Below are 25,527 nucleotides of genomic sequence, written 5' to 3'. Positions count from 1 at the left end.
AAAGGGAGCGATAGTTATTAGATTTGAGGAGTAATGGGGTTGAAGAGCCAGGATTAAGTGAACTGCTGGGGAAATCTTCAGGGGATGTAGTATTTAATTATGTATTTCGTTTCCTTAGGGAGACGAGATTATTGGGTAGGATTTAGACCTTCACTGTCTCTGGTCCACACTCCAGTCCAGTTGGTGGCGGTAATGCACCTTAAAGTTGGTTGCCAACCGCCATGTAAAAATCAACAGAAGGAGAAAAATAAGAACTTCCTGTTTGTAGTGTGACAGGAAGTGATTAAAAAACATTGGAAGGAACGAAAATATTCTGAGATCTTCTGTTGAAAATGTCAACATAGTCCGTAAGTAAGTTCACATATGATATTTAGCTAACACTGTTTATTACAGTAATGTTTAGAGAGTATGTCAATTGTATCAGAATTTGTACAAAGATAAAGGGCTAGCATTTGGTAATTAACTAACGTTTACGCACAGACAGAGGGGGTGGGGGGTTAGTTATAAATATCTTTGGTGTACGTCTCTTTCCAATGTTGGAAATCCCAGTTAGCTAGCTAACGTTATTAAAACATTGCTTGCCAGCTAGTTTTGTAATGTCATGTTAGGTATTTGACACAAACACACTAAATATTTCCCACTTGAAGCTAGCTGTCTAGCTAAATAGTATTGTTAGTCATATTGAAATTGGAAAAATAGTGCCAACTGAAGCTTGTGCCAGAATTAATCCAGTTTGGTTGTAATGATGTTGTGAACTAACTAGTTAACTAAACCTGCTGTTAGAAGGACTGTTTTGGCTATTTAGCTATAACACTACCTGCTGTTTTTTTTGGTTCTAGGTGGTTTGAGACTGGTGTGGCAGCACTACCTACCTTGTGTCCAGCAGCCAGATCACCATGGCGAAGAGGAGGAGCCTGTCCAACCTGGTGGTGTCTTGTAAGTGGGCGTCCTGCACCTTCAAAGGCCACTGCATGGAGGAGCTCAGCGAACACATGTCACTGCACCTGAAGGATCACCTAGGAGACAGAGATGCTATGGAGGAACTAGGTGGGTTGGTGAGAGGACTGGCAGATGACAACTACACCAGTGTCTCAGTATTGTCCCAATAGCTTCCTTTCCCTAGTCTTTTCCGTCAGGTGAAAGCAAATGTATTATTTGGAATCTTTCCGGCCCCTACAGTCTGTCGGTGATTGCAAGGGAAAGTAGTCAAGGACAGGAAGCCTTTGAAAAGTACTGAGACACAGTTGATTATATGCTGATCAGAATATCACTAACAGCACCTACTGCCTTTCGCCAGATAACGTGTGTTGTGTTGCTCCCTCCAGATGACTATGCGTGTCTGTGGGAGGGCTGTGAGTTCCTGGCTATGGGCAGCCCCAGGGAGCTGGAGATCCACGCTCACTTCCACACCTTCCACAACAAACTCAAGTTCATCGGGGAGCAGCTGCTCAAGTCCCACCCCAACTTCCCCAGCTGCACCCAGGACCTCCACAGCAACAACCTGGTCCCTGAGATCTCAGAGGGATTCGTGTGCCAGTGGGAGCACTGTGATGTAAGTTAATAATACAATGGGGGTTGATTCTGCATCCCACTGTTTGACATCTCTCTTATAATCCACTGCCACCCTCAGTGACTCTTTGTATGTGATATACTTAATTTTTGTTGTTGTCTTTTGCTATAGAGTACATTTAACAACCCTGAGTGGTTCTATCGGCATGTGGACATGCACGCTCATTGCACTGGGCTCTCTCCTCTCCCAGACCAGCAGCAGGCCATCTTCTGCAGCTGGAAAGGTACTGCTAGGGGCAAGGAAGGGATCACATTATACTGTATCAGCACAGCCTTTCCTGCTGTAGTGCTGCATTGAATACACTGTATGTTTTGTTGGCCAGCTTCAGCTGATACCCTCGTCATGTGTTTCCACAGGTTGTGATGCATTCTTTAAGATCAAGTACCGTCTGCGGGAGCACCTGCGCAGCCACACTCAGGAGCGTCTGGTGGCCTGCCCCACCTGCGGCTGCATGTTCTCCAGCAACACCAAGTTCTTCGACCACATCCACAGACAGGCCGAGCCAGAGGGTGAATGGGCTCAGCTCTGCCTGGCCAGAAGTCACTGTTTTACAGCTCATAGGCATATATGTTATTGGCTTAGCTTTTAATTTCATTGAATGCCCTCTGATTCTTGCAGAGTCACTGGTGTGTGAGCATTGTGACAAAGGCTTTGCCAATGAGAGACTGTTGAGAGACCACGTACGACAGCATGGTGAGTGTGCTGTTCTCCACCACTTCTCTGTTCAGTATTATTTAGCTCATTTTCCATGTCTGGCTTCGACATGTACATCTATTAGTCAAGCAGATTTAATTTAGTTGTAGTGCTATCAATAGGGTTTGTCAATAAGATATTTTGATCGGCTGATGATGGCTGTTGTCTGTGTCCAGTTTCTTTCACTGTAAACCTTGAGTGATCTATCCTCTGCCTCTCCCAGTGAACCATATCAAGTGTCCCCTGTGTGACATGACCTGCACCTCTCTCGCCACTCTGAAGATCCACATCAAGTTCCGCCATTGTGACGAGCGACCCTTTCCCTGTGACTTCTGTGAGAGCAGGTTGTTGTCCCACAGACTCATCAGACTCTCCACAACTTGCTGACCCTTATGGACTGTATACATATTGTGTACATTATTTTGCTTACACTCTGTTGTTTATGATGTATGTCTCCCAGCTTTAAGAACCAGCACGACCTGCGGAAGCACATGGAGACCCATAATGAGGGGGCGGCCTACCACTGCTCTGTAGAGGGCTGTGACTACTCCTCCCGCATGGCCCACACCATGAACCAGCACTACAGGAGAGTACATGAGGTACTTCAGACTGCCTGCAGGGGGCGCCAAACACTCATTCAGTGCTCAATAGACCTACAGAATCAAGATCAGTGTCAAAGCTAGACTTTTTCATTTGCAAAAACGCTTTTGGGTTTGTGGAATTTTGATCAAGTGTACTGTACTTGACACTTGTATAATTCTCCTCTGTAGGGTGGAATGGTCTCGAAATACAAGTGTCATCTCTGTGACAAAACCTTCTCTTGGTGTTACACACTCACTCTTCACTTGCGCAAGAAACACCACTTGAAATGGCCCTCTGGACACTCCCGCTTCAGGTATGAACAACACTTAATCTTTCCCTTATGTGATGAGTTAACATGAGTTAGTCAGTTTTACCATAAGGTGGTGGTTGTTGATTATTTGGCTCCACAGATACAAGGAGGATGAAGATGGCTACCTGAGGCTGAACATGGTGCGTTATGAGACAGTGGAGGTGACTCAGGAGATCATGAAGAACATGGCTAAAAAGAGGACGCTCCATAAGGGCCGCGGGTCCAGCAGCCGAGCCAAGAGAGCTGCCACCCGGGCAGACAGGAGTCACGGCTCTCCCCCTGGCTCGTCCTCCCCCTCCTCTTGCTCCTCCTCTTCCTCAGAGCTCTCTGCAGGGGAGGAGACGTCAGCCCAGCCCAGCCCCAGGGGCAGTGACTCACCTGTGTACTGTGTCCTGAGTAACGTGTCTGATATGGGGGATGACCCCGACGCCACCCGGGATGGCTCTGACTCCTGCGGGCCCTCAGGTGCTGTGAGGGCCCTGACTGAGGTGGCCAGGGGTCTGGGGATGGATGTTGTGTGATCACACACACTGACCATCCTTATTCTAGTGGCCCAAGTAAACTCTTGATGCTGCCACCATTGTTGTCTCCAACCTTGATCCTGTAGACTGAAGTAATGATACCAACTTGAATTGTATCTCAATGAATAGGAATATTCCAGGCGATCAATGCAGCCTTTCATATCTAACACACTATGTCATTCCTTTAGGAAACGAGCACTTGGCTTAAAAAAAATAATCCAAATCCAGTATCTTCTCAGGACCAGTGTTGGAGACCACTAATGTAGCATTACTGAATCACTCCAATGTTACAGCTGTGCTGTATGTATGATGGCTGGGCTTAACCTGGGATGGACTGTTTATTAAAGTTCACTAAACGTTAGTATCTCTGGGAGAGATTTGACAAGTTGACAAGAATGTGAAGATTGTGTTAGTGCTTACTAGCCTGATCAAATGTTTTTATTTGTTAGTGTTTTACAGTATGAGCTTTAATGCGGTGAGGGCGTTAGCAGCTTCAGTTTAGTGCAGCCTCAGAATGTGACCCCATTGACAGCAGTTTTGAAATAACCTCAGGTTTGTAGTGTAGAAGTCTGTCAGATCATGTTTTTGAAACTCTTTTCCATTAAGTTATAGGTCTTAGGTTTTCCTTTATGGTCACTGGATATTTTGATTCCATTAATGCCATAGCATTTGATTTTACATAGTTCTTGTTTGTTTTTTAGATTTGCTAAGTTTTGTCAGTTATTTAAATTTTTGTATGTCCATTTTAGGAACATTACAAACTCATAAGTTAACATTTTATGAACTCATTTGGTGGATCGCACTTTTATGTTGAACAATATCATTGTTCATTCATTTACAGGTGTTTTAAAGGATGTAAATAAATTTAGAGTTTTTCAACACAGTTTGTCCTTGATCTGTGTCATACAGGTAGTAATCAGAATCACAGAATTTGTCTTAAAGCAGTACATTGCTGAGTTACAGTTCTAAGGCAAGCAAGCACACAGAGTAGGGTCTTCTGATTTCTGTCATTAAGAGGCAGTCCTGTGGGGAGCGCCAGACAAGGGGACCAGAGGCGGCAGTGTGCTTAAGGACCCAGGGGGAAGAGTTTTGTTGGGGAGGCTACTCTGGGGGCTCTGTGAGACCCACCTTGGAGATATGTGACCCGGAATAGGTGGAGGTCAGGAGGCTGGGATAGGGGAGATGGCCGCCCAAGGTGGCAGAATGGAGGCTGTGCTGGTAGTATTCCTCTCTGAGCATGTGCAGACGGTCCCTCTCCATGAGGTAAGCCCTCCACTGCTGCTTCAGGGGTGATGGGGTGGGTGTGGAAAGCTGTGATGAGGGTCTCTGTATGACCATTCTGCTGCCTCCAACAGCCTGGCCCCCACCACACCATGTAGAGGATCAGCCCTCATGACCAGCTCTTGACAGGAGGAGACAGGGAGGTCCATACCTCTGTATACATCCCACGGTGGGTCTCTTAGGGGGTGTCTTCTGCTGCCTGCTCCACCACTCAGGAGTTCCTCCTACTTCTCCACTTGGTGCATTTGTATTGTCTGTGGGATAGTCTATTTTTAAGAGGAGGAAGAATAAGCAAGTCAAAAAAAAAATAGTTTCAAAAGGCAATTCCCTCCTTTATGATTATATTGTCTTGAACATAATACTGAACCCACACTGAAGGGAGACTGAAGGTGCTACTCACTTAGTGCTAGGTTTGCCATGCCACCAAAGGCTGTGACACTCAGTGTCCCCAAACTGTGTGACTCCGGAGCAGGAGAACAATGGGAAAATGCTATGTTGAGTCATTTCTCTCTGTGTTAGATTACAGTACTATAGTTTAGACAAGTCATCTTTTTAAGGAGGTTTAGTCTTTGGTCCCTGTCCTCACCTGGGTTAGAGAGTGGGGTGGAGGACTGAATAAGGTCCCGCTGATGGTGGATGGCTTGAATCAGGTCAGGACCAGGAGGCTGAGTCAGTAACTCCGGCTTGATACCGAAGCTGATTGCATGTGAGTCCACTTGCATCTTCTGCTGAGAAATGGAAGGACAGACAGACAGAGAAATTGCGTCAGTTATAATGTGTGGTTTAGATACAAATAATAATTATCGGGTTTTATACACATTTTAGTGGATGTTCAACACTATCTATACCTTCACTCTCAGCTTATGGTGGTGGATCTGCCATGCAATGCGGACATGCATTGTATGCCATCTTCCTGGTCTCTGAGATAACAACCAGTTCAATAGGTCAAAATAGAAACAGATCTCAAAACACTTTTCAAATGAGAACATTTTGGCAATACTGTATATGTATTAAAATAATCTAAAGGGTACTCACTCCAGTCCTAGGTCCAGGTGCCATGTCTAGAACATTTGACGTCTGACAAAGATAAGGAAATGTAGACTGCTGATCACACACTAGTAACTCATGACATCAAAACGTGATGATACCTAAATACTATATATTTTGCCTCAGCCCCAACTTCCTAGTTCCCATTATTCTCTTTTCCACTGGTACCTGGGGAGGGCATGCCTTTGGCTGGAAGGCCCCCTGCTGAACATTTATTTTAATGCTGCTCTTTAATTAATTTTAATTTTTTACTTATCTATTTTTTACTTAACACTTATTTTTCTTGAAACTGCATTGTTGGTTAAGGGCTGGTAAGTAAGCATTTCACTGTAAGGTCTACACCTGTTGTATTCGGCACATGTTGCAAATAAAATTTGATTTGATTTGAAATAGCCCATATTAATATACATATGTAGCCTTAGAAATAAGGTTCATAAAATCAATAACTTGCTAACATCAGATAACATTCATACATTGCATTCAGAAAGTATTCAGACCCCTTCACTTTTTCCACATTTTGTTTCCTTATTCTAAAATGGATTAAAATAATTTTTTCCCTCATCAGTCTACACACAATAACCCATAATGACAAAGCAAAAACATAAATACCTTACTTCATAAGTATTCAGACCCTTTGCTATGAGACTCAACATTTTTGGAAAGGCACACACCTGTCTATATAAGGTCCCACAGTTGACAGTGCATGTCAGAGCAAAAACCAAGCCACGAGGTTGAAGGAATTGTCCGTAGAGCTCCGAGACAGGATCGTGTCGAGGCACAGATCTGGGGAAGGGTACCAAGTCATTTCTGCAACATTGAAGGTCCCCAAGAACACAGTGGCCTCCATCATTCTTAAATGGAAGAACTTTGGAACCACCAAGACTCTTCCTAGAGCTGGCCGCCCGGCCAAACTGAGCAATCGGGGGAGAAGGGTCTTGGTCAGGGAGGTGACAAAGAACCCTATGGTCACTCTAACAGAGCTCCAGAGTTCCTCTGTGGAGATGGGAGAACGTTCCAGAAGGACAACCATCTCTGCAGCACTCCACCAATGAGACCTTTATGGCCAGACGGAAGCCACTCCTCAGTAAAAGGCACATGACAGCCCGCTTGGAGTTTGCCAAAAGGCACCTAAAGACTCTCAGACCATGAGAAACAAGATTGAACTCTTTGGCCTGAATGCCAAGCATCACGTCTGGAGGAAACCTGGCACCATCCCTACGGTGAAGCGTGGTGGCAGCCCCATGCTGTGAGGATGTTTGTCAGCGGCAGGGACTGGGAGACTAGTCAGGATCTAGGGAAAGATAAACAGCGCAAAGTACAGAGAGATCCTTGATGAAAACCCTCTACTCTTTTCAATTTTTACCAATGACCTGCCACTGGCATTAAACAAAGCATGTGTGTCCATGTATGCTGATGATTCAACCATATATGCATCTGCAACCACAGCTAATGAAGTCATTGAAACCCTTAACAAAGAGTTGCAGTCAGTTTTGGAATGGGTGGCCAGTAATAAACTGGTCCTGAACATCTCTAAAACTAAGAGCATTGTATTTGGTACAAATCATTCCCTAAGTTCTAGACCTCAGCTGAATCTGGTAATGAATGGTGTGGCTGTTGAACAAGTTGAGGAGACTAAATTACTTGGTATTACCTTAGATTGTAAACTGTCATGGTCAAAACATATAGATTCAGTGGTTGTAAAGATGGGGAGAGGTCTGTCTGTAATAAAGAGATGCTCTGTTATTTTGACACCACACTCCACAAAGCACTGACACATACACTTACCCCACCAGAAATGCCACCAGAGGTCTTTTCACAGTCCCCAGGTCCAGAACAAATTAAAGGAAATGTACAGTATTATACAGAGCCATGAGTGCATGGAACTCCCTTCCATCTTATATAGCGCAAATTAACAGCAAACCTGGTTTCTAAAAACAAATAAATCAACACCTCACGGCACAACGCCTCTCCCCCATGTGACCTACTTGCTGTGTGTATGTACTGACATACAATGGGGAGAACAAGTATTGGATACACTGCCGATTTTGCAGATTTTCCTACTTACAAAGCATGTAGAGGTCTGTAATTTTTATCATAGGTACACTTCAACTGTGAGAGACGGAATCTAAAACAAAAATCCAGAAAATCACATTGTATGATTTTTAAGTAATTAATTTTTGCATTTTATTGCATGACATAAGTATTTGATCACCTACCAACCAGTAAGAATTCCGGCTCTCACAGGCCTGTTAGTTTTTCTTTAAGAAGCCCTCCTGTTCTCCACTCATTACCTGTATTAACTGCACCTGTTTGAACTCGTTACCTGTATAAAAGACACCTGTCCACACACTCAATCAAACAGACTCCAACCTCTCCACAATAGTCAAGACCAGAGAGCTGTGTAAGGACATCAGGGATGAAATTGTAGACCTGCACAAGGCTGGGATGGGCTACAGGACAATAGGCAAGCAGCTTGGTGAGAAGGCAACAACTGTTGGCGCAATTATTAGAAAATGGAAGAAGTTCAAGATGACGGTCAATCACCCTCGGTCTGGGGCTCCATGCAAGATCTCACCTCGTGGGGCATCAATGATCATGAGGAAGGTGAGGGATCATCCCAGAACTACACGGCAGGACCTGGTCAATGACCTGAAGAGAGCTGGGACCACAGTCTCAAAGAAAACCATTAGTAACACACTACGCCATCATGGATTAAAATCCTGCAGCGCACGCAAGGTCCCCCTGCTCAAGCCAGCGCATATCCAGGCCCGTCTGAAGTTTGCCAATGACCATCTGGATGATCCAGAGGAGGAATGGGAGAAAGTCATGTGGTCTGATGAGACAAAAATAGAGCTTTTTGGTCTAAACTCCACTCGCCGTGTTTGGTGGAAGAAGAAGGATGAGTACAACCCCAAGAACACCATCCCAACCGTGAAGCATGGAGGTGGAAACATCTTTTTTTGGGGATGCTTTTCTGCAAAGGGGACAGGACGACTGCACCGTATTGAGGGGAGGATGGATGGGGCCATGTATCGCGAGATCTTGTAAGGGACGACTGCACCCTCAGTAAGTGCATTGAAGATGGGTCGTGGCTGGGTCTTCCAGCATGACAACGACCCGAAACACACAGCCAGGGCAACTAAGGAGTGGCTCCGTAAGAAGCATCTCAAGGTCCTGGAGTGGCCTAGCCAGTCTCCAGACCTGAACCCAATAGAAAATCTTTGGAGGGAACTGAAAGTCCGTATTACCCAGCGACAGCCCGAAACCTGAAGGATCTGGAGAAGGTCTGTCTGGAGGAGTGGGCCAAAATCCCTGCTGCAGTGTGTGCAAACCTGGTCAAGACCTACAGGAAACGTATGATCTCTGTAATTGCAAACAAAGGTTTCTGTACCAAATATTAAGTTCTGCTTTTCTGATGTATCAAATACTTATGTCATGCAATAAAATGCAAATTAATTACTTAAAAATCATACAATGTGATTTTCTGGATTTTTGTTTTAGATTCCGTCTCTCACAGTTGAAGTGTACCTATGATAAAAATTACAGACCTCTACATGCTTTGTAAGTAGGAAAACCTGCAAAATCGGCAGTGTATCAAATACTTGTTCTCCCCACTGTATGTGTAACTGATAGATGCACAAACACTACATGAATCTTTTTAAATGTATGTAAATTGTAGTCTTTTGTCTGTAATGTCTTTTTCGTTGTGTGTCGGATCCCAGTAAGACTAGCTGTTGCCATTGGCGTCGGCTAATGGGGATCCTAATAAATCAAATCAAATCATACTGGGGAGAAGTGATGGTGTGGAGACAGCTGCGGGCAGGCAGACGGTGGGGCCTTACCTAGGGACAGAGAAGGTAGGTAGAGATACAGGAAGCCCAGACTGCTCAGTGATGCCAACCCCTCTTCATCCTTGGATATAATGAAACTCTTAAGTTTGCAACCGGACAAAACAGAGTAGAAGTGTAATATGTTTATTTATACACTCTTAGAAAAAAGGATTCAAAAAGGTTTCTTCGGTTGTCCCAATAGGATCACTTTTTTGGTTCCAGGTAGAACCTTTTAGGTTTCATGTAGAACCCTTTGTGGAAAGGGTTCTTCAAAGGGTTCTCCTATGGGGACAGCTGAAGAACCCTTTTAGGTTTTAGATAGCACCTTTTTTTCTAAGAGTGTAGACAAATAAACATGCTCATGTCATTGGAGTTATAATTGATCATATCTGCCAAATGATGTCAGACAATGTGACATTCCCCCACGCCACCTCCCTCTAGGAAAAGCCCCAGTCATTTAGGAAATCCCATCAGCTACATGGCCAACTGGTCTGATACTGACACAAGAGCTAAAGCACGTTTTACTATGGAGCTACAGTGCATTCAGAAAGTATTCAGACCCCTTGACTTTTTCAAAATTTTGTTACGTTACAGCCTTATTTGAAAATTGATTAAATTGTTTTATTTTTTCCCTCATCAGTCTACACACAATACCCCATAATGACAAAGCAAAAACAGGTTTTTAGAAATGTTTGCAAATATTTCACGTAAGTATTCAGATCCTTTACTCAGTACTTTTTTGAAGCACCTTTGGCAGGGATTACAGCCTGGAGTCTTTTTGGGTATGACGCTACAAGCTTGGCACACTTGTATTTGGGGAGTTTCTCACATTCTTCTCTGCAGATCCTCTCAAGCTCTGTCAGGTTGGATGGGGAGCGTCGCTGCACAGCTATTTTCAGGTCACTCCAGAGATGTTAGATCGGGTTCAAGTCCGGGCTCTGGCTGGGCCACTCAAGGACATTCAGAGACTTGTCCCAAAGCCACTCCTGCATTTTCTTGGCTGTGTGCTTAGGGTTGTTGTTCTGTTGGAAGGTGAACCTTCACCCCAGTCTGAGGTCCTGAGTGCTCTGGAGCAGGTTTTCATCAAGGATCTCTCTGTACTTTGCTCCGTTCATCTTTCCCTCGATCCTGACAAGTCTCCCAGTCCCTGCCGCTGACAAACATCCCCACAGCATGATGCTGCCACCACCATGCTTCACCGTAAGGATGGTGCCAGGTTTCCTCCAGACGTGACGCTTGGCATTCAGACCAAAGACTTCAATCTTGGTTTCATCAGACCAGAGAATCTTGTTTCTCATGGTCTGAGAGTCCTTTAGGCGCCTTTTGGCAAGCTGTCATGTGCCTTTTACTGAGGAGTGGCTTCCGTTTGGCCACTCTACCATAAATGCCTGGTTGGTGGAGTGCTGCAGAGATGGTTGTCCTTCTGGAACGTTCTCCCATCTCCACAGAGGAACTATGGAGCTCTGTCAGAGTGACCATCGGGTTCTTGGTCACCTCCCTGATCGAGGCCCTTCTCCCCCGGGTGGCCAGCTCTAGGAAGAGTCTTTGTGTGGTTCCAAACTACTTCCATTTAAGAATGATGGAGGCCACTGTGTTCTTGGGGACCTTCAATGCTGCAGCCATTTTTTGGTACCCTTCCCCAGATCTGTGCCTCGACACAATCCTGTCTCGGGGCTCTACGGACAATTCCTTCGACCTCATGGCTTGGTTTTTGCTCTGACATGCACTGTCAACTGCGGGACCTTATATAGACAGGTGTGTACCTTTCCAAATAATGTTCAATCAATTGAATTTACCACAGGTGGACTCCAATCAAGTTGTAGAAACATCTCAAGGATGATCAATGGAAACAGGATGCACCTGAGCTCAATTTCGAGTATCATAGCAAAGGGTCTGAATGCTTGTGTAAAAAAATCTAAAAACCAGTTTTTGCTATGTCATTAGGGGGTATTGTGTGTAGAATTATGAGCAAAAACATTTATTTAATCAATTTTAGAATAAGGCTATAACGTAACAAAATGTGGAAAAAGTGAAGGGGTCTGAATACTTTCCGAATGCACTGTATATATCAAAGTGTATTGGTCGCGTGCACAGATTTGCAGATGTTATCGCAGGTGCAGCGAAATGCTTATGTTTCTAGCAACAGTGCAGAAGCATTTCACTGCACCTGCAAATCTGTGTATGCGATCAATAAACGTTGATTTGATTTGATATATACTGGAGCTCCATAGTAATATATCAAATCAAAGTTTATTGGTCGCGTACACAGATGTTATCGCAGATAACAGGTTATTTTGAAAAACATCCGAAGGGAACTTTTGTTAACAGCTTGAAAACAAGGGTCTCTATTCAATCAGATCCTATCGCTGGTTAACGTTTGATCTGATTGAATCTAGGCCAAGGAGTGTTTCACAGGACAGGACACACTAATTGCAATGAATAAATGCATGTTATAAATTATGCATGTTATGGTTTGCATCATTAGAATAATCCAATTGAGGACTATTTAAATAATTTGGAAGTCATTCTCCCCAAGGACGCATGCCCAGTATTGCTGTTAGTGAATGCTGATACACTGAACAGTTACACACGTCAGGCTAGACACTCACCTTTATTGCAAGGTAGAGGACAGACTACTCATGTATTCTACTACATTAAATGTGTTCTGTCTGTGGGTGTGTGCCAGTTGGCCAGATTACTGTCCACATTATGAGACAAAAGTCCATAGAGAATCACCAGCGCATATAACCTGCAATTAACTCGCTTTGCTGAAAACCTCCTGTGAACAGAAAACAAAGCAACAAATCCCCCTTGGATTATACTTCTTCCCCATGCATGGTGTTTCTATAGTGAAAGGGGCTTGGGAGTCTCATAATGGACTGTTAGGAACTCTTTAGGGTGATGCCCTCCTTTCCAGCCCCTCCCAATGGATGCATGGAGGACAGATGAGAGAGAACTGATCCCTCTCTCTGCAGGGCATCAATCCCTTGGTGAGAGATGGGGTTTGTATGGGGCAGAGTTGATGCAACACCAGTTGGTAGCTCAGGTGGTAGAGCGTGGTGCTTGCAATGCCAGGGTTGTGGGTTCGATTCCCACGGGGGGCCAGTATGAAAAAAACAAAAACATGTATGCACTCACTAACTGTAAGTCGCTCTGGATAAGAGCGTCTGCTAAATGACTAAAATGTAAACACTATAGGGTGGTGGCAGCATTGGGCCTGAGGCAATACAGAGAGAGTCATCTAGTGTATAAATAAATAATTGGGTTAAACATGTGTTTGGAGCTGTCAGCCCATGGGGTAGGTATGTATTTACTTCCTGGCTGTTTGTGTCAGTCATCACAGTGCCGTGGCTGCCCTGACCTCTCTTACCCCTCTGGGCCTGAGAGATGCAAATAGTCTGGGTAGCCATGATTAGCTGTTCAGGAGTCTTATGGATTGGGGGTAGAATCTGTTAAGAAGCCTTTTGGACCTAGACTTGGCGCTCCGGTACCGCTTGCCGTGCGGTAGCAGAGAGAACAGTCTATAATAAATACAAAGTGCAGCAGCCAATACCATATTATGGATACCAGATCATTGAAAAACTGTGTTTATTCGTACCTATGTTACAAATCATTACCAATTAGTAAACATTTTTCAAGTTTTCAGGCTTTCAAAGATCATGCCTTTGAAACAGGCAGACATAAACACACATATACATACCTATCTATTGCTCCATCTGCCAATGCATGTCCAATTTGTCAGCCAACCTTAGCAGCAATCCAGAAAGGCAGGCAAGTGGCTTACTCCAATGAATAAACCCTTATCAGACTTGGGAAGTGATTCAAAATCTAGCCTCTCCAGCATGAGACTCCTTTGGCTCTGAGACAACCCTCTGTGTCTGTCTGTGGGGTCTGTAGTGTCAGGTAACACTCAGCTTATGCAAATACTTCCTCTACCCTGCTCTGTCTCACTCACCCTCCCTCTCTCGCTTTCTAGCACTCTCTCCCTCCTCACCCACCCTCTCTCTCGCTCTTTCTCTCTCGTCTCTCAATCATTCACACTCAGTCACTCAGACAGCCCAAGAGGTGGTACATGGGGATGTCGATTCTCTAAAGAGGCATGTGGAACAGAACATTTAACTCATTTTACAACCCAAATAACCACAACTACTATACGTTAGACCAGAGACCTGAGCTACCCTAGGAATGGACAACTTAATACACACATACACATGATAAATTATGACTACTATGTATGAATCTGGTTATAGGGGGTTAAAACATTTGGAAATGATTGGAACAGGACATACTACATTGGATATACTATGACCTGCCATACAGGTCAATTAAATGGCCAAGCTTAACTTTCCATTTATAATTTAGAATACAGAGAATTGTCTAATCTTCCACTACTTAAGTGAGTAACCTTTATCTCAATTGCATTAAACCAGCTTAAGGCTTTAGCAGCTCTTCTTGGCATGGGTTGCTCTGTGCTGTACACAAACAGATTCTGAGCATATACAGTACAGAGAAGTGACACGGATGGGCTGAACCCCTCTTTTCATTGGTCTGAACACAGTCACCTTACTGTGTGTTTACAGCCTTTTTACAGCTGTTTTATAAGGCTGACCAACATAATGGACAGCTGCTTCTCTACTGAATGACAAATGGGAGATTTCTACTGAACAGAAATATAAACGCAACATGTAAAGTGTTGGTCCCATGTTTCATAAGCTGAAATAAAAGATCCTAGAAATGTTCCATATGCACAAAATGCTTTTTTGTGCACAAATTTGTTTACATCCCTGTTAGTGAGCATTTCTCCTTTGCCAAGATAATCCATCCACCTGACAGGTGTGGCATATGAAGAAGCTGATTAAACAGCATGATCATTACACTGGTGCACCTTGTGCTGGGGACAATAAAAGGCCACTCTAAAATGTGCAGTACTGTCACACAACACAATACCACAGATGTCTCAAGTTTTGAGGGAGCGTGCAATTGGCATGCTGACTGCAGGAATGTCCAAAAGAGCTGTTGCCAGAGAATTCCATATTAATTTCTCTACCATAAGCCGCCTCCAACATCACCTTAGAGAATTTGGCAGTACGTCCAACCGGCCTCACAACTTCAGACCACGTGTAACCACGCCAGCCCAGGACCTCCACATCTGGCTTCTTCACCTGCGGAATCGTCTGATGGGGTGCTGAGGAGTATTTCTGTCTGTAATAAACCCTTTTGTGGGGAAAAACTAATTCTGATTGGATGGGCCTGGCTCCCCAGTGGGTGGGCTTATGCCACCCCAGGCCCACCCATCGCTGCGCCCTGGTCCAGTCTTGTGAAATACATCGATTAGGGCCTAATGAATTTATTTCAATTTACTGATTTCCTTATATGAACTGTAACTCAGTAAAATCTTTGAAATTGTTGCATGTTGTGTTTATATTTTTGTTCAGTATATTTTGATATCTTCGTCTACCTATTAGAGCACATTGTACAATTGAGTGGACTTCCAGAAAACAAAGATACACTGTATTCAGACCTACTGTCCATGTCCTCTGGCTCCAGTCATCACTGTTACTTACCAACAGAGGTATCACCAGTGACTGTAATGGTAATCTTATTAGGGCTCCTAAATTCCTGATTTGATTTAGTGCACTTAACGAGCAACAGGAGTGTGAACAACAGGTGGAATTATAGGTAGTGTAGTCTCTCATTCAGCTATGTTATAAAGAGTGACATGATTCAATGAGGCAGAGGGACAAACCACCATTAAAATTGGCTCGCTGTGATGGAGCAGCAATAAGCAGGAAAAGAGAGACTCCAGGGTTTCAAGTAGGTCAGGTAATTTATAAAACCCAACCATACACATCAGGTCCTCAAAGCTAGGGAATGCAAACACAGTTGCACGTTTACATTATGGTACACTATATACAAAAGTATGTGGACACCCCTTCAAATGAATGGATTCAGCTATTTCAGTCACACCCGTTGGTGTGTATCAAATCGAGCACACAGCCATGCAATCTCCATAGACAAACATTGGCAATAGAATGGCATTACTGAAGAGCTCAGTGACTTTCAATGTGGCACCGTCATAGGATGCTACCTTTCCAACAAGTCAGTTCGTCAAATTTCTGCCCTGCTAGAGCTGCCCCGGTTAACTGTAAGTGCTGTTATTGTGAAGTGAAAATGTCTAGGAACAACAACTGCTCAGCCGCGAAGTGGTAGGCCACACAAGCTCACAGATCGGGACCGCCGAGTGCTGAAGTGCGTAAAAACCGTCTCTCCTTGGTTGTAACACTCACTACCGAATTCCAAACTGCCTCTGGAAGCAACGTCAGCACAAGAACTGTTCATCGGGAACTTCAAGAAATGAGTTTCCATGGCTGAGCAGCCGCACACAAGCCTAAGTTTACCATGCGCAATGCCAAGCGTCGGCTAGAGTGGTGTAAAGCTCGCCGCAGAGGACTCTGGAGCAGCGTAAACATGTTCTCTGGAATAAGGAATCATGCTTCACCATCTGGCAGTCCGGAGGACGAATTTGGGTTTGGCAAATGCCAGGAGAACGCTACCTGCCCCGATGCATAGTGCCAACTGTAAAGTTTGGTGGGGGAGGAATAATGGTCTGGGTCTTTTTTTCATGGTTCGGGCTAGACCCCTTAGTTCCAGTGAAGGGATATCTTAACGCTACAGCGTACAATTACATTCTAGACGATTCTGTGCTTCCACCAGTTTGGGGAAGGCCCTTTCCTGTTTCAGAAATGGTTTGACGAGATCAGCGTGGAAGAAGTTGACTGGCCTGCACAGAGCCCTGACCTCAACCCCATTGAACACCTTTGGGATGAATTGGAACATTGACTGCAAGCCAGGCCTAATCGCCTAACATCAGTGCCCTACCTCACTAATGCTCGTAGCATAATGGAAGCAAGTCCCCGCAGCAATGTTCCAACATCTAGTGGAAAGCCTTCCCAGAAGAGTGGAGGCTGTTATAGCAACAAAGGGGGGACCAACTCCATATTAATGCCAATGATTTTGGAATGAGATGTTCGACAAGCAGGTGTCCACATACTTTTGGTCAAGTAATCCTCCTGGAGGACTTATGCAACTTATACAAGTGAGTTGTGTGCTTTGAACTCTTTGAGAACGCCGATTGGCTTATGGCAAACAAGCTGAGTTAACCATAAACTGAAAGCACAGCTATCATGCTCGTACACAAATTAGTGTTAAAAAAACATGTTAATAGATTGCTTTTTATAAATGTTTTGTTGCATTTAACTGCAGAAAATGCTGTTATCGAGGTAATTTTCTTAGTATGTGATGTCAGAGTTCAGAATGTGGGAGAAGTCGGAGCTCAGAAATGATGAGTTTCCCACTAGTAATTACCAGTTGGAGGGGCATTCAAGTGGATTTTTCCCAGTCGTATGCTGGTATTTGAGAACATAATTTGAGGAGTCGCCTGAAGAATGGGAGATAGAGGAATACTGCAGTGCTGAGGCAGAGGGCTCATAGTGAGGACGACTGGCTACTATTCTGAACTTTGTGTGGTGAGCTTTCTGGCGCCCAGAGCTGCTGAGGCATCACCCAACTGGGTGCTACACAGTGGAAGAGAAGTCCAGTGGCTATAAGTCAGGCTGGTTCCCAGACTTGCCCTCTACAAGATAATCAGCAGACTCCATAACCATTACCTACCGTCCTCTGACCAGCTCTCTCAAATCAAGCCATGAACTGACCCCATCCCCCCGCTCTCTTCAGAGGATGCAGCATTCAAAGACTTGGCATCTATTGGTTGACCCGTCATGAAATATTGCTGGGGTTATTTTTGTTGCTCGAAGCGCTTTGAGATTCTATGAAAAGCACTATACAGTGGGGGAAAAAAGTATTTAGTCAGCCACCAATTGTGCAAGTTCTCCCACTTAAAAAGATGAGAGAGGCCTGTCATTTTCATCATCGGTACACGTCAACTATGACAGACAAAATGAGGGAAAAAAATCCAGAAAATCACATTGTAGGATTTTTAATGAATTTATTTGCAAATTATGGTGGAAAATAAGTATTTGGTCAATAACAAAAGTTTCTCAATACTTTGTTATATACCCTTTGTTGGCAATGACACAGGTCAAACGTTTTCTGTAAGTCTTCACAAGGTTTTCACACACTGTTGCTGGTATTTTGGCCCATTCCTCCATGCAGATCTCCTCTAGAGCAGTGATGTTTTGGGGCTGTCGCTGGGCAACACAGACTTTCAACTCCTTCCAAAGATTTTCTATGGGGTTTAGATCTGAAGACTGGCTAGGCCACTCCAGGACCTTGAAATGCTTCTTACGAAGCCACTCCTTTGTTGCCCGGGGTGTGTGTTTGGGATCATTGTCATGCTGAAAGACCCAGCCACGTTTCATCTTCAATGCCCTTGCTGATGGAAGGAGGTTTTCACTCAAAATCTCACGATACATGGCCCCATTCATTCTTTCCTTTACACGGATCAGTCGTCCTGGTCCCTTTGCAGAAAAACAGCCCCAAAGCATGATGTTTCCAACCCCATGCTTCACAGTAGGTATGGTGTTCTTTGGATGCAACTCAGCATTATTTGTCCTCCAAACACAACGAGTTGAGTTTTTACCAAAAAGTTCTATTTTGGTTTCATCTGACCATATGACATTCTCCCAATCCTCTTCTGGATCATCCAAATGCACTCTAGCAAACTTCAGACGGGCCTGGACATGTACTGGCTTAAGCAGGGGGACACGTCTGGCACTGCAGGATTTGAGTCCCTGGCGGCGTAGTGTGTTACTGATGGTAGGCTTTGTTACTTTGGTCCCAACTCTCTGCAGGTCATTCACTAGGTCCCCCCGTGTGGTTCTGGGATTTTTGCTCACCGTTCTTGTGATCATTTTGACCCCACGGGGTGAGAACTTGCGTGGAGCCCCAGATCAAGGGAGATTATCAATGGTCTTGAATGTCTTCCATTTCCTAATAATTGCTCCCACAGCTGATTTCTTCAAACCAAGGTGCTTACCTATTGCAGATTCAGTCTTCCCAGCCTGGTGCAGGTCTACAATTTTGTTTCTGGTGTCCTTTGACAGCTCTTTGGTCTTGGCCATAGTGGAGTTTGGAGTGTGACTGTTTGAGGTTGTGGACAGGTGTCTTTTATACTGATAACAAGTTCAAACAGGTGCCATTAATACAGGTAACGAGTGGAGGACAGAGGAGCCTCTTAAAGAAGAAGTTGCAGGTCTGTGAGAGCCAGAAATCTTGCTTGTTTGTAGGTGACCAAATACTTATTTTCCACCATAATTTGCAAATAAATTCATTAAAAATCCTACAATGTGATTTTCTGGATTATTTTCTCAAATTTGTCTGTCATAGTTAACGTGTACCTATGATGAAAATTACAGGCCTCTCTCATCTTTTTAAGTGGGAGAACTTGCACAATTGGTGGCTGACTAAATACTTTTTTCCCCCACTGTAGAAAAGTAATACATTATTTACAAATTTACTAGATGTTATGAATGCAGAATTATTTAAAGTGAGATTCCTGAAGAACCTGCTCACAAATGAGCCCTCTGATCTCACATCCCCTCAGCCTTGCGTGAACCCATACTGGCCCACACTCCAATAAATACACACGTTCATACTGTACATTGCTTGGTCCCCAAATGATTTCAGTGTGACTGGAATAGTATTGTTGCACTATATTTGCCCTCAAATGACACAGCTCTGGCACACTGCCCCTAATGCCCACTAATGAATGAGGCAACTAGCTACCCTTCCAATGGGATCCCATTAGACTGAATAAGGCGGTGATTGGATGAGGCTTTGGGATAAGATGTTCTCAGTTAGCCAATTCCACTCTTACCGACCTGCCAAATCCCTTTAGCTGGGGTAGGGGTTAAATAGGGGTAACCCTAAACCCATGGTCCATTAAGGATCCATCTGGACCCCACCCATGGCCCAGTCAACCCCTAAAACAGCTCATTAACGTGCCAATCAAACACTCACCCAGCAGTGAGGGAGTGGCTAACAAGGACAGAGGTAAAATTTGCATTCTGAGTTAACTATGATGTATTTAAAAGCAAGGGTTAGAATTATGTACCAGTAGAAATCGCTCCATTCCCCAACACCGCAAACAATGTTTTCATAAGAGAGACAAAATGTATAGGTAGACGTACTTTATTCCTAAAACAGAAGCTGCACCATCTGTAGTGGCACACATTTATATGTACACATATACACACACACACACACACACAATTCTCTAAATCTGTCATATAAAATATATAATCTGACAATCTGTACCTCATATCCCATTTATCTGAATGCATTGAATTACTGTGCAACAGACTCTGGCACTATGGCTGAGCTGTAAGTCCTGTCCACTCAAAAGGAAGGGATATAAATGCCCAGCCTACTTAATCTGTACATCAGGGCAATACAAATGTCAATACCCTTTAAAAAATATTATACTCTAAAAGCGGCCTACAGCAAATTCACTTGAGCGGTTTCGGTTTTGTAATTCAAAAAAATGGATTACATTTTAAACCAATTCCTTTTAAAGTGAGATGGCAATACACCCTCAGATTCTTTATATATAAAAGATATTAAGAAATAAAAATTACACATTTAAACTTACAATAAATAAGATATATGCAGGCATTTCATTAGGATAACATTTTATCAGATTGAAATCTAAGATCATTAAAAACACAACTTATTCTCCTTTATGAAAAGTCCCTATTCCAAAATGTTAAAATGGACACTTGGCATTTGATTGATAGGATAGGACACCTTCAGTGCTGCCATGGAGACGTTGGCTGGGGGAGATTCCTTATGGCCATGCCCCCACCCTGAAGTGTTGAGGGTCCATCCACTCCAGGGAACCCCCTCCCATTAGTTTCATGATGATGTCCATAGATCCCACTTGATATCCTTGTTCAGAGCATGTTCATGATAAAGTTGTACATCTGGTTGAGCACCACAAAGTGAACAGGCAGACAGGAGCGCCGGTCCTGTGTGGCAGGGTCACACGTCAGCCAGGAGAGGGCGTTGTACTGCTCCAGCACAAACCTGTCAGGGCAGAGAACACATCACTATATATAACTAACTATACATTCAACTTACCCCTCTTTTCTAATAAACCTATGCTCTGCCTATCAAATTAATGTATTGCCCATTTATGTTATTTCATATGGCTTCCATTCAATATTGAGCAGTTTACCTGAGCACATCTGAGGTGTGGTTTGAGTCCAAAGGGTGTGAGTGTTTGCTGTGGAGAAGCTCATCTGATTGGACTGAGGACACGTGGAGGTGTAGGGAGGCCTGGGGAGGGACGACAGACAACAAGAGGTCAGCTAGAAGAACACCCAAACATCACACCAGTTACATTAGAAAAGGGAAACATTGAAATGACATGACTCCTGATCAAGTACACATTTAAGTAAAGCAGAAATGCGCTGCTGGGTTCTAGGACCAGAGAAGAACAAAAGCCTTTGGGAGCAGAGTGAGTGTGAGGTTAACTGTCAGAGGAGCATTAGGTAGGTAGGTACCTTGAGGAACAGTGGGCACTGGTTCTGTGCCTGGGGGCAGGCTGACCAGAACCAGTCAGGCAGGGGGCCAGCCTTTGCTGTGGAGATGAAGTAGCCCAGAGCCATAGGCTGCTGCAGGATGTTCAGGGCCTCTTCGTGGGACTCCATACGGTCTGTGCTCTGGCCCTGGAACACACAGGGACATAGGGAGACACCATCAATCCTTATTCAATCTTCATTTATTCATAGTCAGGTAAGCATCCTCCTGCTGGTAGTGTTGTGGAGGGGCAGAGGGGGCTTACCTTGCTGCCGTCTCCCCCCTGGTGATAGTGTCCACCGGGGGAGTGAACGGGGGAGGTGGTGGGAGAGTTGGGCAGGATATTGATGAGGTCAGGGTCCACCATGTCGTTATCAAACAGGTCAAAGATGCCCATCCCATCTGAACCATCTATGGAGAGGGATAAACACAAAGGCTCATTCAAGACTATATCCCATTCAGCTCAGACAGAGCTGCTCTGTCTCCCTGTTTCAGTAACATCGCCGTGTGGAGCCAGACTACAGCCAGAGCCTAGAAATGCATCAACAGCTGCAGTGTGTGTGTGTGTGTGTGTGTGTGTGTGTGTGTGTGTGTGTGTGTGTGTGTGTGTGTGTGTGTGAGAGAGAGAGAGAGACTGACCAGGGTTGATGGGGTTGAAGGCGATGTCTATGTTCTGTTCGGTGGTGGCGTTGTTGACCTGCACCATGGCCGAGGTAGGGAACACCAGGATGTGGGTGCAGGACGTGTCCTGAGGAGTGCTCAGCTGGGAAGTCTGCATGTTCAGAGTGGTGCTGCGGCCAAACACTGAGCCTGTTGACACAGAGTCTACACAGCAGAGAGAGAGGGGTTAACACGATACAGATAACACCAAAACATTTCAGGAAATTCAAACAGGGGAACCAAGGCTGCACTGTGCAGCCATCGCTCAAGGTTAAAACTTCTGTTCGTTTTTACCCGGCATGATGACAAAGGAGCCCTGGGGCTCCATGGCAACCAGGCAGGCGCTGAGGATGCTGGGAGTGTCTGCGGCAGAGATGCCACACATCCTGCAGGTCTCCTTGAGGCGCTTGCTGAGAGACTGCAGGTTCCTCCTGCTGAGCAGAATACTCCAGTCTGGAACACAGAGGGAGACAGGGAGGCTGTCATCAGTCAGGGCACAACAGATCATGTACAACTCACTGTATATACACAAGACCAAAAGTATGTGGACACCTGCTCATTGAACATCTCATTCCAAAAACATGGGCATTAATATGGAGTTGGTCCCCCCTTTGCTGCTATAACAGCCTCCACTATTCTGGGAAGGCTTTCCACTAGATGTTGGAACATTGCTGCTGGGACTTGCTTCCATTTAGCCACAAGTGCATTAGTGAGGTTGGGCACTGATTTTGGGCGATTAGGCCTGGCTCGCAATCAGCGTTCCAATTCATCCCAAAAGGTGTTCGATGGGGTTGATGTCAGGGCTCTGCAAGTCAAGTTCTTCCACACCAATCTAGACAAACTATTTCTGTATGGACCTCGCTTTGTGCACGGGGGCATTGTCATGCTGATACAGGAAAGGGCCTTCCCCAAACTGTTGCCACAAAGTTGAAGCACAGAATCGTCTAGAATGTCATTGTGCTGTGGCGTTGAGATCTCCCTTCACTGGAACTAAGGGGCGTAGCCCGAACCATGAAAAACAGACCAAGACCATTATTCCTCCTTCACCAAACTTTACAGTTGGCACTATGTATCGGGGCAGGTAGCGTTCTCCTGGCATCCGCCAAACCCAGATTTGTCAGCCGGACTGCCAGATGGTGAAGCGTGATTCATCACTCCAGAGAATGCATTTCCACTGCTCCAGAGTACAATTGCGGCGAGCTTTACACCACTCCAGTCGAAACTTGGCATTGCATGGTGATCTTAGGCTTGTGTGCGGCTGCTCGACCATGGAAACCCATTTCATGAAGCTCCCGACAAATGGTTATTGTGCTAACGTTGCTTCCAGACGCAGTTTGGAACTTGGTAGTGAGTGATGCAACAGAGGACAGACGATTTTTTACGCGCTACACACTTCAGCACCCGGTGGTCACGTTCTGTGAGCTTGTGTGGCCTACCACTTCGCGGCTGAGCCGTTGTTGCTCCTAGACGTTTCCACTTCACAATAACAGCACTTACAGTTGACCAGGTCAGCTCTAGCAGGGCAGAAATTTGACGAACTGACTTGTTGGAATGGTGGCATCCTATGACTGTGCCACGTTGAAAGTCACAGATCTTCAGTAAGGCCAGTCTACTGCCAATGTTTGTCTACGGAGATTGTATGGCTGTGTGCTCGATTTTATACATATATCAGCAACAGGTGTGGCTGAAATAGCTGAATCCACTCATTTGAAGGGGTGTCCATATACGTGTGTGTGTGTGTGTGTGTGTGTAATATATATATATATATATATATATATATCACACACACAGTACCAGCAAAAGTTTGGACACCTACTCATTCAAGGGTGTTTCTTAATTTTTACTAATTTTCTACATTGTAGAATAGTGAAGACATCAAAACTATGAAATAACATACGGAATCATGTAGTAACCATGTTTTTTATATATTTTAGATTCTTCAAAAGTAGCCACCCTTTGCCTTGGCAGCTTTGCACACTCTTGGCACTCTCTCAACCAGCTTCATGAGGAATGCTTTTCCAACAGTCTTGAAGGAGTTCCCACATATGCAGAGCACTTGTTGGCTGCTTTTCCTTCACTTTTCAGGTCTCTCCAGTAATGTTCGATCGAGTTCAAGTCCGGGCTCTGGCTGGGCCACTCAACGACATTCAGAGACTTGTCCCGAAGCCACTCTTTGCTGTGTGCTAAAGGTTGTTGTCCTGTTGGAAGGTGAACCTTCGCCCCAGTCGGAGGTCCTGAGTGCTATGGAGCAGGTTTTCAAGGATCTCTCTGTACTTTGCTCCTTTCCTCTTTCCCACGATCCTGACTAGTCTCTGAAAAACATCCCCACAGCCTGATGCTGCCACCACCATGCTTCACCGTAGGGATGGTGCCAGGTTTCCAGGTTTCCTCCAGACGTGACGCTTGGCATTCAGAACAAAGAGTTCAATCTTGGTTTCATCAGACCGGAGAATCTTGTTTCTCATTGTCTGAGAGTCTTTAGGTGCCTTTTAGCAAACTCCAAGCGGGCTGTCATGTGCCTTTTACTGAGGAGTGGCTTCCGTCTGGCCACTCTACCATAAAGGCCTGATTGGTGGAGTGCTGCAGAGATGGTTGTCCTTCTGGAACGTTCTCCCATCTCCACAGAGGAGCTCTGTCAGAGTGATCATCGGGTTCTTGGTCACCTCCCTGACCAAGGTCCTTCTCCCCCGATTGCTCAGTTTGGCCGGGCGGCCAGCTCTAATAAGAGTCTTGGTAGTTCCAAACTTCTTCTATTTAAGAATGATGGAGGCCACTGTGTTCTTGGGGACCTTCAATGTTGTAGAAATGATTTGGTACCTTTCCCCAGATCTGTGCCTCGACACGATCCTGTCTCGGAGCTCTACGGACAATTCCTTCGACCTCGTGGCTTGGTTTTTGCTCTGACATGTACTGTCAACTGTGGGACCTTATATAGACAGGTATGTGCCTTTCCAAATCATGTCCAATCAATTGAATTTACAACAGGTGGACTCCAATCAAGTTGTAGAAACATCAAGGATGATCAATGGGAAACAGGATGCACCTAAGCTCAATTTCGAGTCTCATTGCAAAGGGTCTGAATACTTAAGGTATTTCTGGTTCTTTTTTAAAAATACATTTGCAAACAATTCTAAAAAAAACTGTTTTCGCTTTGTCATTATGGGGTAGTGTGTGTAGATTGATGAGGACAAAAATAATTTCATCCATTTTAGAATAAGGCGGTAACTTAACAAAATGTGGAAAACGTCAAGGGGTCAGAATACTTTCCCAATGCACTGTATGTATGTATGTATATCTCTCATCTGCTGGAGTTTGGACTAGTGTGGCATACCTCGTAACTCTCCGTGGCCCATTCTGCCCAGGCGGCCAATCACCACCCTCCAGGGAAGTGATGTCACCTGCACCAAGCCTAGACACCACTCCCACAGCTTCTGCAGGCCCAGTCGTCTGGCTGAACCCTTTTTCCTCCGAGCCCTGTACATAGGACACAACAAA

The 25,527-nt window shown here is 44.8% G+C and overlaps 3 protein-coding genes across 7 annotated transcripts in view; 1 reads left to right on the top strand and 2 right to left on the bottom strand.

Annotated features, from left to right (window-relative positions):
- The first annotated feature begins 269 nt into the window (after positions 1-269).
- LOC121559108 (histone H4 transcription factor-like) lies at positions 270-4,557 on the top strand. 2 transcript variants are annotated; one of them, XM_041872402.1, is made up of 10 exons: positions 270-347; positions 840-1,047; positions 1,326-1,552; positions 1,682-1,793; positions 1,927-2,079; positions 2,189-2,263; positions 2,487-2,607; positions 2,724-2,862; positions 3,034-3,158; positions 3,256-4,557. In XM_041872402.1, the coding sequence occupies exons 2-10, from the start codon at positions 897-899 to the stop codon at positions 3,674-3,676; spliced, it is 1,524 nt and encodes a 507-aa protein (XP_041728336.1). In that variant the 5' UTR covers positions 270-347; positions 840-896; the 3' UTR covers positions 3,677-4,557. The 2 variants fall into 2 exon arrangements, with proteins under 2 accessions (XP_041728336.1, XP_041728347.1); XM_041872413.1 differs by having other exon boundaries at positions 278-351.
- Positions 4,558-4,636: 79 nt separating this feature from the next.
- Positions 4,637-13,715, bottom strand: LOC121559113 (autism susceptibility gene 2 protein-like). 4 transcript variants are annotated; one of them, XR_005998684.1, is made up of 7 exons: positions 13,535-13,715; positions 9,847-9,916; positions 5,993-6,034; positions 5,806-5,877; positions 5,544-5,685; positions 5,358-5,467; positions 4,637-5,223 (listed from the first exon to the last, which is right to left on the bottom strand). XR_005998684.1 is itself a non-coding variant. In XM_041872427.1 (4 exons), exons 1-4 carry the CDS (start codon positions 6,014-6,016, stop codon positions 5,060-5,062), a joined length of 402 nt encoding a protein of 133 aa, XP_041728361.1. In that variant the 5' UTR covers positions 6,017-6,259; the 3' UTR covers positions 4,637-5,059. The 4 variants fall into 4 exon arrangements, 1 of the variants encoding a protein (XP_041728361.1); XR_005998682.1 differs by lacking the exon at positions 5,358-5,467; XR_005998685.1 differs by lacking the exon at positions 5,358-5,467 and having other exon boundaries at positions 5,544-5,682.
- Positions 13,716-19,967: 6,252 nt separating this feature from the next.
- Positions 19,968-25,527, bottom strand: part of LOC121559102 (mediator of RNA polymerase II transcription subunit 13-like) — a 28,503-nt gene continuing 22,943 nt past the window's right edge. Inside the window, exons 24-30 of the mRNA XM_041872392.2 lie at positions 25,364-25,506; positions 22,327-22,485; positions 22,012-22,197; positions 21,638-21,783; positions 21,357-21,521; positions 21,029-21,129; positions 19,968-20,877 (exon numbers count right to left, since the gene is read on the bottom strand). Coding sequence (XP_041728326.2) covers positions 20,745-20,877; positions 21,029-21,129; positions 21,357-21,521; positions 21,638-21,783; positions 22,012-22,197; positions 22,327-22,485; positions 25,364-25,506 — 1,033 coding nt within the window. The 3' untranslated portion in view covers positions 19,968-20,744. The remainder of the gene's footprint in view (positions 20,878-21,028; positions 21,130-21,356; positions 21,522-21,637; positions 21,784-22,011; positions 22,198-22,326; positions 22,486-25,363; positions 25,507-25,527) is intronic.

This window comes from Coregonus clupeaformis, chromosome 5 (genome assembly GCF_020615455.1).
Source record: "Coregonus clupeaformis isolate EN_2021a chromosome 5, ASM2061545v1, whole genome shotgun sequence".
NCBI lineage: Eukaryota > Metazoa > Chordata > Actinopteri > Salmoniformes > Salmonidae > Coregonus > Coregonus clupeaformis.
This window is presented reverse-complemented; position numbering and strand designations above follow the sequence as displayed.

Coding starts and splice junctions, on each gene's coding strand:
- LOC121559113 (XM_041872427.1), bottom strand. CDS start 6,016: ATGGCACCTGGACCTAGGACTGGA. Junction 5,878..5,992: donor CACCTGGACCTAGGACTGGA/GTGAGTACCCTT, acceptor TTGTTATCTCAG/AGACCAGGAAGATGGCATAC. Junction 5,686..5,805: donor ACCATAAGCTGAGAGTGAAG/GTATAGATAGTG, acceptor TCCATTTCTCAG/CAGAAGATGCAAGTGGACTC.
- LOC121559108 (XM_041872402.1), top strand. CDS start 897: ATGGCGAAGAGGAGGAGCCTGTCCAACCTGGTGGTGTCTTGTAAGTGG. Junction 1,794..1,926: donor CATCTTCTGCAGCTGGAAAG/GTACTGCTAGGG, acceptor GTGTTTCCACAG/GTTGTGATGCATTCTTTAAG. Junction 2,863..3,033: donor ACTACAGGAGAGTACATGAG/GTACTTCAGACT, acceptor TCTCCTCTGTAG/GGTGGAATGGTCTCGAAATA.